Genomic DNA, 13,884 nt, shown 5'->3' with positions numbered 1-13,884 from the left:
ATCGGCGGCATGTCTGTCTATAAATATCTATAGCGTTGTTCATCATGTAGGGCTCCCGTCCAACGCTACATTAATGTATATCGATTTTCCTGCCGCTGCCTCGAATACTTTTTATTTACTTCAACCGGTCTTCGGAATATTAATAAGCCACCTCTTTTCTTCCGTCCGGCTATTTTCGCCTTCAAAATTCATTTATTTTCTTCTTGCTGCCTATTTAATTTGAACCAGTTAAGATGCATAATTAGTATTTCAATCTTTCCTCCAATCCTCTTTTCCTCCCTCCCTCCTCTGGCTCACGCTCTCTCTCTCTTTCTCTCTCTCCCTCCCTCTTCCGCACTCTATTTCTCACTCGCACAATTTCTACATGTCTCTGTCGCTACGGCAACCAATGCTTTTCCCCACTTCCAGGCGTTCTGCCTTTCTCCCACTCCCTTCTTCAGTGGCATGAGGTAGGCATGTGAGCCGATATCTGTCTTGAGAGTTCCAATCTGCATGTTTCCAAGTGCGTGTAGGTGTATTTGTGTTTGAGTGTTGCCTGGAAGTCAGAGCGTGCCGTAAATCTGGATACAGATGTTGAGTTTTGTTTGACGGCTCGGGAAGAGGCTTAACGTGGGGGAACGCATCCACAGGTGTGTTCGCATGTGTGCTTTTCTGTAAATCTTGAGGTTTGGTTCTTGATGAGTGTGCATGCATATATGTGTGTGTTTTTATTTGTGTTGTCTCAGAGCCAGCAGGGTATTTCTCCACTACATCCATCTGTTTGTGGTCTTTTAGTCAGTGTCAAGACTGAGCCCTCCCCCTTCCAGCGCTGTTTCTCTTCTCATCCTTCTATTTGTGTCATTCTCTTTTAAGAGATGATCGGAGCGGCGAGGAGTCAGTGAACAGGCTGAAGCGATGGAGCGATGGTAAGGCAAAGCGAGAGCGCCGAACAGACTGTTTTGGTTGCACTGTGCTCTCAGAGCTGACCAGTTAGTTTCCTGCAGCCCGTTGGGTTGCATCAGCTTCTGCTTTAAGTCTCTTTCCATCTGTGCTCGATTCACGCCTCTCTCAGTTATGTGTTTTTTCCAATCTCTAGCTTTTCCTTTTCAATCCCTCCTTCCGTCTTTTCGTTGCTTTGTCTCTCCTTCCCCCCAGCTCCATCTCTCCCCACATTGGATTCATTCCTCTTTGGAGCTTCCTGCTGGTCACTGTAATTTTTTGCACTGCCACCGGTGACACAGATGACAGGAAGTGGGAGGAGTTGGGCGAAATGCAGATGCCAGTCACGGCGCAGGCCAGCACCACTCAGCTCTGGGCAGTGGACTGGGGTCCCACGCAACCCCTGGAGGACGAAACCCATCACTTCCTGTCCAGTCTGGAGACGGAGAGTTTGAGGGTGACTACGCCCGAGGACTGGTCGCATCGCCGAAGCGCGTCCGCCAATCAAACTCAACGCCCGACTACGGGAGAGAGGGACAAGATAGGGACAGAAGAGCAGGACACTGAAGAAGGTTGGTATCCGTGAAATGAGTTCTTTATCTGAGAGCCGCATCGCCGTCAGGGCTCTGGGCTCATGCTGGTACCTCATAGTATAAAATCTGCTTGAGGAGAGCTTAGATTTCTCCCCCATTGAGCAGGAGGCAGGCATCAATCCAATCAATACAATTTTACCTGATTATGACACTCTGCCCACCCGTTTCGCCCCCACACTTTCTCTCGCTCTTCTCTCCTGTAACGACTCCTTGTTGCCTTCCCTCAGTCTTTCTTCAGTTTTTCCACATCTTAATGTTTCCCTTTAATTGCTTTTTTATAGGGATGTGGGCCATTTGGAAGCAAACTGGGAATGAGTTTTGAAAATCCAGTTCAGTTCTTGCGTTTGAATTGAGTTAGCAAAGAGGCCAGAATTTACAATTATAAGATAGATTCAAGATTGCGGTTCAGCATATCCTCTTCTTATCATTCCAATTCAAAGTCGAATTTAACATCACATGGGTTTAATTCAAACGTCTGTTCGAAGTGTCCCCTCACTGATTATTCGTCTCCTCTGCTCTGTCTTTCCTCAGTGGACCCACAGTTTTATGTGACGGTGACGATTTCATCTCTGCTGATTCTCTCCGCGGTCATCATCTCTGCTAAACTCTGGTGAGACGTTTCACCACTCCTCTGCCTGCATGGTTTTGTCATACGTCCCCTGAGACAGCTTGCTTCCATGTGTGAGTGACTGAACAGTCAGTGTGTCATAATGGCTTCACACCACAGATTTCCACAAACTTTCAGTCGAGGGTTCTGCTGTTCAGTAAGAGTTCCCCGCAGAACTGTTAAAAATGCCGTCTATGGATATTCGACTTCTGCAGACACTAACCATGTGGACACCTTACAGTGTTTTATTGTGCTGGTTTAATTAGAAATGTAGCCCAGAGCTTAGAGGGCCATCAGGCACAGGAATGCATTTATATTTACTTGGACGGCAGCATTCGATCGCATAGATGATCATTAAAATGATATAGAGAGCTGAGGAACGGCCCATATCATCCTGAGAGTAACTATAAACACGGGGTGACAGGTTATGAGTGTGATTTATTACTACCTGCCTTAGTTTATGCTAGAATGTTCCCTTCCTGAATTCGCTTCCATTGGAACGTGTCAAACTCTTCAGCCAACACATTCTCATGGCAATTCATAACTATTTTATGTTTTTGACAAATAGGTGGCTAATTTGTATGAATCATATTTGACCATTTTTGTACCAACGGCAAAGCATACTTTGGTTTTTTCATTTACACTAGGGTATGTGCTGTGCAACTTTGGCAAGGCCTGTTATTTCACAGTTGATAAAGAAACAGAAGAGACAGAACAACAAGAGTGCAACAACAAACAGACAACTGCTTGTTTGAAGGGGTTAAAAAACACCCACAACTCTAATTTAAGACATTTTATCGTCCATAACTTCCGGAGAGAAAAAGTGCAGACAGTGGACACTGGAAACTTTCTAGTGTGCATGAGTCAACCGCATGTGTTTGCAAAAACTAGCGGTTATGTTTTAGGCAACATAGGCTGATTGAAAATACGTGCCTCTATATACATTTCTGCAAAACTGGAAAAAAACATACCTATATGTACGAATCACAGCACAGCAGTTTCCAGTTGAAATTAACACCAGAGGCAGTAAAAGCTCACGCTATATGGAGTTAGACTTGAGTGATGAAGAGCTCCGGTACTACGGAAACTATGGTTCGAAAAAACAGCTCAAATCCGCATAAAGAAGTTAAAATAGCACCGTTGCAACAACAAATGCGTTTTTATATCACTTTTGCATTTGTTAACACTATCGGGTAAGTTTAGGGTTGGGTTTGGTGCAGGGGATATTTCCAACCCGACAGAGCATTAACCTTTAGCGACAGTCCCTGGATATTTGAGTTCTGAATAGCCGTAATACGCACCTCAAGCAGCGTAATAAAAACTCAGCAATACGTGCCTGTACCAACTTAATAAAAATGTGCCACGGTCACATATTAAATGTTTAACGCCACCCTCTAGACATTCTGCTTTGAATCTGCCGCAAAACATGCAGTAATGGTGTGTTTCCACTAGAGCGTCAAATCTGCACTTAGTGCTGCTGACAACGCTACAGCGCCACTACTTTGGGGGGTGTCAAATTTAGAGCAGAGCATGCCTCTGAAAACAATGTTTGCATCCTGTTTGCATTTTATGTTCTTCTTTTAACGGTGGTTCGTAAACTAAATACTTTATTGGCGCCATCTAGGTACAACCTCAAATAAAACAAATGACTTCAACAAGAAGTGATTTCAGCTCAGTAATCCACCAGTTCTGCAAACATACATCAGAATCCTGCCTTGCCTTCTTTTAACAGCAACTGGTTGTTGCCCGGCATTTTTCGCTCGAGATTTGCATAAAGTCGAGGAATGCTCAACCTTTTTGACGCCCTCAACCGCTTTCTCCGCACCGCTTTTAATCCCATAATGCACTGCGCAAGCGTTTAAGATCAACTTCTATAGGAATTAATTAAAAACGATTGCTCCGCTGCACTCACTACGCAATGGTGCGTCAAATTTAGGGCAGAACACTTCTCTAAAAACATGGTTTACACCCTGTTGCATTTCATCTTCTTCTTTTAACTCCGGTTTGCAAACGAAACACTTTATTGGCGCTATCTAGGTACAACTTAAAATTCAAAATGATGAAACGTAGCCTATAGAGACAGCCCTAAATAAAACAAATAACTTCAAGGAAAAGCGATTTCAGCTCAGTAATCCACCAACTTGGGCAAACACTTGGAAACATACGTCAGAATCTTGCCTTGCCTACTTTTAACAACAATTGGTTGTCGCCCAATGTTTTTCGCTAGAGATTTGCATGAAGTCGAGGAATGCTCAACCTTTTTGACGCCCTCAACCGCTTTCTCCGCACCGCTTTTAATCCCATAATGCACTGCGCAAGCGTTTAAGATCAACTTCTATAGGAATTAATTAAAAACGATTGCTCAGCTGCACTCACTACGCAATGGTGCGTCAAATTTAGGGCAGAACACTTCTCTAAAAACATGGTTTACACCCTGTTGCATTTCATCTTCTTCTTTTAACTGCGGTTTGCAAACGAAACACTTTATTGGCGCTATCTAGGTACAACTTAAAATTCAAAATGATGAAACGTAGCCTATAGAGACAGCCCTAAATAAAACAAATAACTTCAAGGAGAAGCAATTTCAGCTCAGTAATCCACCAGTTCGGCAAACACTTGGAAACATACGTCAGAATCTTGTATTGCCTACTTTTAACAACAATTGGTTGTCGCCCAACGTTTTTCGCTAGAGATTTGCATAAAGTCGAGGAATGCTCAACCTTTTTGACACCCTCAGCCGCTTTCTCCGCACCGCTTTTAATCCCATAATGCACCGCACGAGCAATTAAGATCAACTTTTATAGAAATTATTATTAAAAAAACGCTCGCTCCGCTGCACTCGCTACGTGCCAGTGGAAACGTAATTGCAGTGTTGCAAAAATGTATATAGAAGCACGTGTTTTCATGAGCCTGGTCTGGTTTTAGGCCCAGGTACACTTAGTTTTCCATGTTTCACTTCATCTCGCGCACAGCGCACGCAAGCCTTTCAAAGTGTACTTTCAAATAGGCAAATTCAGATTCTTTTCCCGCACATGTGTTGTCGTACATGCTGCTAGCAAAAACTGCAGACAGTACTCGAACCAGCACGGCACTTAGACTAAGTTAAGTAGGGCTTCGGTGCGGGCCTTCACTTTACATTCCAAAAATGTTATGCTTCTGTACGGATCACAAATTCATATACGAAATCGCCAACCCATAAAATAATAATGTTTTCTCATAAGATTCGGATTGCTTCAACCAATCACGTTCTTTTTTTATGCTGCGGCAAAGCAATAGTGCAGGTACAACAAATCAGACATTATGGGAATGTTTGTGAGCTTGTTTGTAAGATCGATTGAGAGGTTTAAAACTGTCACATCGCGAACTCCCGGTAGGTTTATGTTAATGTGAAGCGGCCGCCGCTCACGTACAAGATCAGACCGACGTTCATCTGAGCGAGCCGAGGGCGATTTTATTGCATACACCAGTTACATCTCCGCAATTAATCTCTGTATTCCACACACTTGCCTTGACAGACACCCTCGCGCTCATTTAACAACCCCCAGCCCTCCGTCCGTCATCCCATCAGAGCAGAGGTGGAGTGAACTCACTCCTGAGTCACTGAAGATAAGTGCGTGTCGGTGTGGGGTATTAATATTACATGGGACGTCACACCGTGTCTGCGACACTTTGTCTTCCTCATGGTTGCTGGACAAATATGATTTTAACTGAATATTTTAGCTGCTCTCCCTCTCTCTCTTTCTTTCTCTTTCTCTTTCTCTCGTTCGCGCGCTTTAATTTCCCCCGCTCTGTTTTTCTCGCTGAAGGCAGTCTATTAAATTAAGCCAGTGAGTGAATGAACTTCCCGTCAGTGTCAGTGAAGTGTTTGCCTTCTTTCCCGTTATACTCTTTAATCTTTCTTTTCATGCCTCTTTCTCACCTTCTTCAGTGTCTGTATCCTCGATTCGTTCACTGGCTGTCGTCCTAATCTCCTTCTCTCTCTCTCTTTCATTCAGTTACGACCGGAGTCTCTCCCAGCGCCCGCCGCCTCTCTCCCTCGCCATCCCTCGTTCCATAGCTCAGGAGGACAGCAGGCAGACACTGCACAGCACTCCATCCTTCCCCGACAGAGAGAGGTAGCGTGCGTGTGCCTGTAAGCCTGTGGGACAGGGTGCCAAGACTGGTTTTAGTTCTTTCTGTGTGTGTGTGTGTGTGTGTGTGTGTGTGTGTTGTAAGAGAGGAAAAGCCAGAGATAACAAGACTGGTAAGCCCTGTCAGAGGGAACAACATAAATAAAAGAACATGTTCCCAACAAATAAATAAACACAACTAGGGGCTAGCCTATACTAAATGACTGATTTGTTTGTTTAAAATCATGTCTGGGTGTCTGAGGAACCTTATTAAAAGGTCAAAAAGTATTCTAAGTATAATTCTAAATATCTCAGAACAAGTTTTGAATGTTGTTGTTTGTTGGGGGAAAGACTAGGAATTACAGTGTGTATGTATATAGATAAAATGGTTGTGCATTAGCCCATGTATTAATATTACATTTAACAATGATAATTTTAAGATTTAATATTTATTTTGTTATAATAATTTAAACTGTAAGTGGAAAATATACAGCATGTTTGCATGTCAAGGTTTTGAACAGTAAGATTTGTAATGTTTTTAAAGAAGTCTCTTCTGCTCACCGAGCCTGCATTTATTTGATAAATAACATATATAAGAAATATATATATATATATATATATATATATATATATATGCACAATTTATTACTGCAATTTTAAAGCTGAAGTTTTAGTATCATTACTCCAGTCACATGAAACTTCAAAAATCATCCTAATATTCTGATAATAATAATTATTATTATTATTATTATTATTGTTGTTGTTGATGTTGTTGTTGTTATGTTGAAAACAGCTGAGTAGAATTTTTTTCTGTTTCTTTGATAAATAGAAAGTTCAGAAGAACTGCATTTATCTGAAATAGAAATCTTTTGTAACTTTATAAATGTCTTTATCATCACTTTTGAACAATATAAAGCATCCTTGCTAAATATAGTGTATAATGTTACAAAAGCTTTTTATTTCAGATAAATGCTGATCTTTTGATCTTTTAATTCACCAAAGAACCCTGAAAAAATGTACTCAATTGTTTTAAATATTAATAATAATAATAATAATAATAATAATAATGTTTCTTGAACAACAAATCATCATATTAGAATGATTTCTGAAGAATCATGTGACATTGAAGACTGGAGTAATGATGCTGAAAATTTAGATTTTAACACAGAAATAAATTACATTTTAAATTATATTCAAATAGGAAGCAGTTATTTTAAATAGTAAATATAATTCACAATATTACTGCTTTTGCTGTATTTTGAATCAAATAAATGCAGGCTTGGTGAGCAAAAGAGACTTCTTTAAAAAAACTTTACAAATCTTACTGTTCAAAAACTTTTGACCGGTAGTGTATTTATTATTACTTCATAAAGTTATTTAATGACAAAACTAAACAAAAACAAAACAAGGAAAGTCCTAAGCTTTTCATGCTTTTTCTTGTACTTTTGTTACTGTAGATCTTGTTAGTATGGAAATAAATACATTTAAAAAATGTTATTATGTTTAAAAAATAATTAATTAGAAATTAACTTTTTAATAAATAGTAATATTACATTATTCTTCTTCCATTAACTCATTTAGTGAAGTAATATAAAATATACTTATTTTTTAAATGTACTTTTTAAAGTATATATATATATATATATAGATAGTATTTTATTTCCTGCAGCTACACAGCTTACATTGTTAGCTATGTAGATGTAAAAAATAAAAATTTAAAATGTTATTTAATATTTAATTTGTAAGTTAACTTTACAATTAATAGTAATATTACATTATTAATCTTAATCTATATTTTTTTCTTAGTTTTTTAACAAAATTGGTCAGATTCTTTTAAAAATGTGCAAAAAAAAATGTGTTCAATTAATGAATTTAAGATCTTTTTAAATTTAGAAATGCTGATACCTTTTATGTTCGGCTAATTCTGTGAAAATGGTGTGGAAATTGGTATGTTAGCGTTGTTAGATCAGTGGTATTGGCTTGCAATACAAAGCAGCCAGTTAGGCGTTGTTGTTGTGGTTTTTCCTCAATTGTTGTGAATATTTCAACAGGAGAGATGCAGAGAGTGAACGAAAGCGTGCCATCCATGAAATCAGACCCCTTCCTGCTGCTCTGTGCATTTCAGAATTAATCTCACACTCGATAATAGAGTGAGACTCTTATTAATTTAATTTGCCGTCTCTTTCTTCATCTCTTTACCCCATGCTGCAGGATACCAGTGGTCAATCTTTGAAGAGCTGACTGTTCCGAGCATGATAATCAAATCCCGCGGGCACGAAACAGACTTTGGTGTGGCCGCCGGTGCGAACGCAAGTGGCCGAGCCATCCGAATGTACATAACATGTAGATAGACACATGTGGATATATGGATGAATACATCTGTTTGGACACTCTGATGGAGACCGTGAGGTTTTGTGGTCCAGTGGCTCTTCGTTTCTGGCTGTACCTCTTTCTTCCAGTGCCGTTTGTACAGTATTATTCTCATTAGCTCAACGCAGCCATTCACAAGGGCTCCGGGAATGCTATGTCCTCTACCATGAAAACAATCATTAGCTTCTGATCCTGGAATAAGCTGTGATGTATGTAGTCATTAATTTAGTAACCGGCGTGACATGCTTGCAGTAGCCTCTCTCACATGCATACAAAGGTTACAGCCGCCTACCGCTGCCTTTATCGCACTTTGTGTAGCATTTATTTGAGCTTAATGAATGACTGCAGTTATTTTGAAGAGTTAAATATAATTCACATCATTTGTTTATGGTGTTTTGTTTCATATGGCTTTGTGTCTCATAGCAACAGCAGACTGCAATGACGTCAGCTGATAAAAACAGCTATCTGGAAACACCTCTGCAGTGTTACCTTATAATTTACACTAATTATCTGACGGACGTTTTCGTAAATTCGCCTCAACATCTGTTGAGGAGGTGTTCGTGAAACCTACGTAATGCTATTCAAAGTGTGTTGTTATGCTTCTTATTAGCGTTGAACTTATATCATGGCCATCATGTTTCATCTCGGGGGTCTTTTTTGGTCAGCAGAGAGCTAGCACTTACCACAGCGGCTGATGTGTGAGATGTTTTCATGAGTTTATGGAAAGCACAATGTATGAATACATATTGAAAAATAAGCTTAGCGCTTCCATGGCATATTTAGTTTGATAAGTGATTAAAAAACATGCCACACAAGTTTGTTTGATGTATTGCCACGCTGACAACCCATGGCTAGCGAGGCAGCTTGGGGTTTCTTGTTTATGAACCGCAACTATCAGGAGGGTTTGGGTTTTTAGGCGATAGAAAGATTTTTAAATCTGTTCTGAAGTCAATGTTGCTATCGATTTTACTTCTGTATTTTGACAAATTTAATAATGAAAGAAATACTGAGGAAGGACGTTTTAAAGGACAGTTGTAAAAATGTGTCTTTCTGGAATGGAGCCAGACTGAATGCAAATTTGCTAAATCAATGCGTGGATAGCTAATTGGCTAATCAGTGATTAATGTTGTCCAATAGAGTGCAATAGCGTCTGCCCACTTTCTCAGCGGCCTTGATTTCGGAAGTATTTTCCCATTGTTTTTTTCTCATAGGGATTTTAAAAATCTTTCTGTAAGAGTTATAAGCTGAACCAAATCAACCAGTTACAAGGTGAATCACATCATTACTGACTTTTTAATTTGAAGCAAAAAAGTATTTGAAAGTCAGACAAAAAGACGAAGGTACAAGACTGTGTACTTAACGGTGTTCTTGAGGGAAAGAATGACTATTGAATTAATATAGCTGCAAGCAGCAATTACCGGGGTTCTAGTGCTTTCAGACTTTTAAGTACATATGAAAAAAGACATTTTGTAGCAAGCCTGTAGCCACCTAAATCAATGATGAAAAAACAAAACAAAAACAGTTTTGGCAAATCCAGGTAATTTGCCATAGCAATATGATGTTTTTTTTTTTTTTTTTTTAACATTTATGACTGTTATGACAGAGAATTTATGACATTTATGACAGAGAATTGTCCTGCAGTGTTTTTTTCCAGATCTTCTCAGTGGTTTTTTTTTTTTACACCTTCTCAATCGTTTAACAAACAATTTGATTGACAGCAGCGGTTCTAGAGGCAAAGTTGTCTGGAATGAGAAGTTCTATCAAATGATAAGAATATCGTGTATGTACTTAAAACCGCGCAATGCACAATTGTTTACGCCCCTAAAAAATGCGATATTTCTTTCAAATTTCTTACATACCTTTGGGTCCACGAGTCAAACAGGCCCACTGAGTTTTGTTCCGATGAGCCACCGTTAACCTTGTCTAACAGGTGCTCAAACTTCATCGCCCATATTTGTTCATATTTTTTCTGTGCACAGCCATTTACATGTTGATAGGACAAATGGTTGCGTAGTTATAGCCATTTTTATGGTTTTTCCCTCTTATAGCGCCACCAAGTGGCCAAGCTCCATTTTTTTCCTGTAATCTCAGACTGAGCTCTTTCATAAGTGTTCTGAGTTTGATGAAGATATCTCATTCCGTAAAGTTATAGGCATTTTACTAAAATTGGCCCTGCCCCTTTCGAACGTTTTGGTGTCCCTGTTGCGACTTTTTTGATAATTATTGATATTCACTCTCCAGGGAATCTTCCTGCACTGGTTTGGCTCCGATCAGGTGGAAAACCTAGGAATAGTTCGCAAAAGTAGATTTAAAAAAAAATCCAAATTCCAGAAAACACCCCAAAATTTCAGATGTGTGTGTTTTGTCTGGCGTGAGCCAAGGATTCCAACGACATAAGACTCTTGAGCCTGCAACTGATGGTTTAGGAATTATGAGCAATTTCATACTTTTGATCACTGTAGCACCCCAGTCAGGCCAAATGGGGTGAGCCTTGGTGACACTGTAGGCGGTGTCAGTACTACCATCCCTCCAAGTTTCAAGTCCCCACGACTTAGGTTTTGGTCTACATGATCAGTTTTACATGGAGATTGCTAATCCTTGGCCACTCGTTACGTGTCCTACATGCTTGAACCCCTAATAAAAATGATGTAGTGATATGAAACTGTTGATTATATATTCACCTTTTACCTGAGTAACCGATGAGTGCAACCATGATGGATTCTAGCTTCTGTTTGGATGCTCTCATGTTCTGGTCTCCATAGAAATCCATGTTAAAACTGGATAAAGATCAACTGACTTAATTAAACATAACTAAATATAAAAATGTGTGAAAAATGAAAATTAGCCCACTCACCCTCCAGGCATCCTAGGTGTATATGACTTCCTTCTTTAAGACGAATCCAATTGGACTTATATTAAAAATTATCCTGGCGCTTCCAAGATTTATCTTGGCAATAGGCAGGTGTTTCTCTATATCAGTCCAAAACAAGTCCAATAAAGTGCATCCATCCATAATAAAAAACTGCCTCACATGGCTGCGGGGGGTGAATAAAGGCCTCCTGTAGCGAATCAATGCATTTTTGTAAGAAAAATACACATATACAAAACACAAGAATCACTTTAATCGAGCTTGTGCCAACTCGTCGTACATGGCCTTTTCAGGCAGATGACGTAGGACGTATGCCGTAGGAGAGAGCAAAACAAAACATCGGTCATGAATTTTATTTGCTAATTTCCTTTGCTAAAGTAAGGAAAATGTCCTTCTTTTGCTCTCGTAAACAAACAATGGTTTGTGCGAGACTCACCGGCAAATGCGCAACACAGACGTCCTACGTCAAGCTAGATTAAAGTAGATGAATATGGAAATTTTTCTTACAAAAATGCATTGATTCGCTACAGGAGGCCTTTATTCACCTCTCGAAGTGGTGGGCACTTTTTTATGATGGATGGATGCACTTTAATGGACTTGTTTTGGACTGATTAAGAGAAACATCGCATATTGCCATGATAAAGCTTGGAAGTGCCATAACTCCAACTGGATTAGTCTGAAAGAAGTAAATCATATACACCAAGGAAGACTGGAGGGTGAGTAAATAATGGGCTTATTTTCATTTTTGGGTGAACTATCACTTTAAGAAATTCCTGTAAAGTACTTGTTTTGCGTACCAGCAAATATACTCATGTCCTGTACTCTATGCCTTGCGTAAACGATGTGAAAAGAAAACAAGCACGTCTTACAGCGCTTAAGTTAAAATACTGTGTTGAATAAAAAAAGTGTATTCTTACCATTTCGTGGACTCCTGCGAACTTCACCTTTTGTGAGCTGTGTGTATGTGCGCTCATCTGTATTCATTGCAGCTAACCACAGGTAGCTTTATGTAATTTCCCCCGTTCATTAAACTACGACAGGTGAGTTACTGAAAAAAGACAGTCATTGCCACACTATGTGATGAAACTATAAAACCATGGCGCCATTTTCATAGGATTAACGTTATATTTTGGCATGGAAAGACGTAAATTTGACTATAAATAAGAGACCAGAAATATGAAGCAGTGTTCCAGTCAGTCGAGATTTACGCATTAAGTAAAAGGTGGATAGAAACAATACATATTTTAAGTTTGTTGCGAAATATTTACAAATACACTAAAATATTGAAGTAGTTCGAGAGCATATGAAGAGTGGCTCTATTATGTTCTTGTGGTGCTACATGGGAGTAGGCTGGTGTTAAAGTGTTCTTTTGGCACCATTTGTTAATCGTGATTCTCTGATTTTTGGAAACTTCTCTGTAAGAATCATGAATAATATAGATTTTCACTGTTGAGTATGATTTTTTTTAAAGTAAATATCAATAATACAGGCTGAACACATCAAGAGAAACGTATAACATTGATTAACAACCTCATAGCTCACAGTAGGTCCGTCTTTGATAGTTTATAAGTTATTGTTAAAAATTCATTCCCCTATGGAGAAAATTAATGGGATTTTTGCTTCCAGATCCTGGCTGTTGCACTCTGTAGCTTGTTTCAAAGGAAGAGCAAGTGTACATTTGATTTACACTTAATTCAAAGACAAACGATAAATACATGAATTCTGCTGTCAGCTGTATTTTCCAAGAAAATCATAATCACCACCTTTCAAATATCAATGTAACTTATGAAGTGGAAAAAAAAAAATTACATCAGAGAGGGAAAAGAAACTAATGTGCTATTAGAGTTTATGGGAACAGCGGATTGAACACTCTCTAATTTTTCACATCATGCACAAGAAGCTACACCATGTGAGATATGTTCAGAAGGTTCACATTATTTATGTAGCACTGCCTTAAATATGTGATTCAGTGTACTATGAAGTCAATAAAAGCCATCTCTGGTGTTTTAAATCGTGTTTCTTCAGTGTGGTGTTTGAAAGGACTACCTATACGACAGTGACTCATACAATCACGCACGCCAAACAGCCAGGCCAAAGGGACACAGCGAGGACTCATTAGCCATTGCACAGCAACAAAACACCGGGACACAAAGACACTTCACACGCTCACTTCAGACGCACACACACTGTATGTAAGCCGCAAGAGTTCACAGCTCCCATCTGCTCAGAGCTGAGAGACTGAGAAACAGTGAACCTCAGTCACACCGACTGAAATTAACACCACTATTTATAGAGAGAAACAGAAGAGGGTGTGTGCGCAAAAGAGGATCGTGGATAGAGAAAGAGAGAGAAGGCAGGGGTTAATATGAAAGTAGATCATCGCTCTCCTCTTTTTATTGTTCTACTCATTTCTGAGTG

General features: G+C 39.4%; 1 protein-coding gene across 5 annotated transcripts; it reads left to right on the top strand.

Moving 5' to 3' along the window:
- The first annotated feature begins 88 nt into the window (after positions 1-88).
- pianp (PILR alpha associated neural protein) lies at positions 89-12,975 on the top strand. 5 transcript variants are annotated; one of them, XM_051131193.1, is made up of 6 exons: positions 89-449; positions 853-905; positions 1,221-1,490; positions 2,043-2,121; positions 6,114-6,233; positions 8,439-12,975. In XM_051131193.1, the coding sequence occupies exons 1-6, from the start codon at positions 445-447 to the stop codon at positions 8,458-8,460; spliced, it is 549 nt and encodes a 182-aa protein (XP_050987150.1). In that variant the 5' UTR covers positions 89-444; the 3' UTR covers positions 8,461-12,975. The 5 variants fall into 5 exon arrangements, with proteins under 5 accessions (XP_050987150.1, XP_050987147.1, XP_050987149.1 ...); XM_051131190.1 differs by having other exon boundaries at positions 1,135-1,490; XM_051131194.1 differs by lacking the exon at positions 89-449 and adding an exon at positions 457-629.
- Positions 12,976-13,884: the final 909 nt, after the last annotated feature.

Source organism: Labeo rohita, chromosome 16 (genome assembly GCF_022985175.1).
Source record: "Labeo rohita strain BAU-BD-2019 chromosome 16, IGBB_LRoh.1.0, whole genome shotgun sequence".
Lineage (NCBI taxonomy): Eukaryota > Metazoa > Chordata > Actinopteri > Cypriniformes > Cyprinidae > Labeo > Labeo rohita.
The sequence above is the reverse complement of the archived record's forward strand: the minus strand, read 5'-3'. Positions and strand labels throughout refer to the sequence as shown.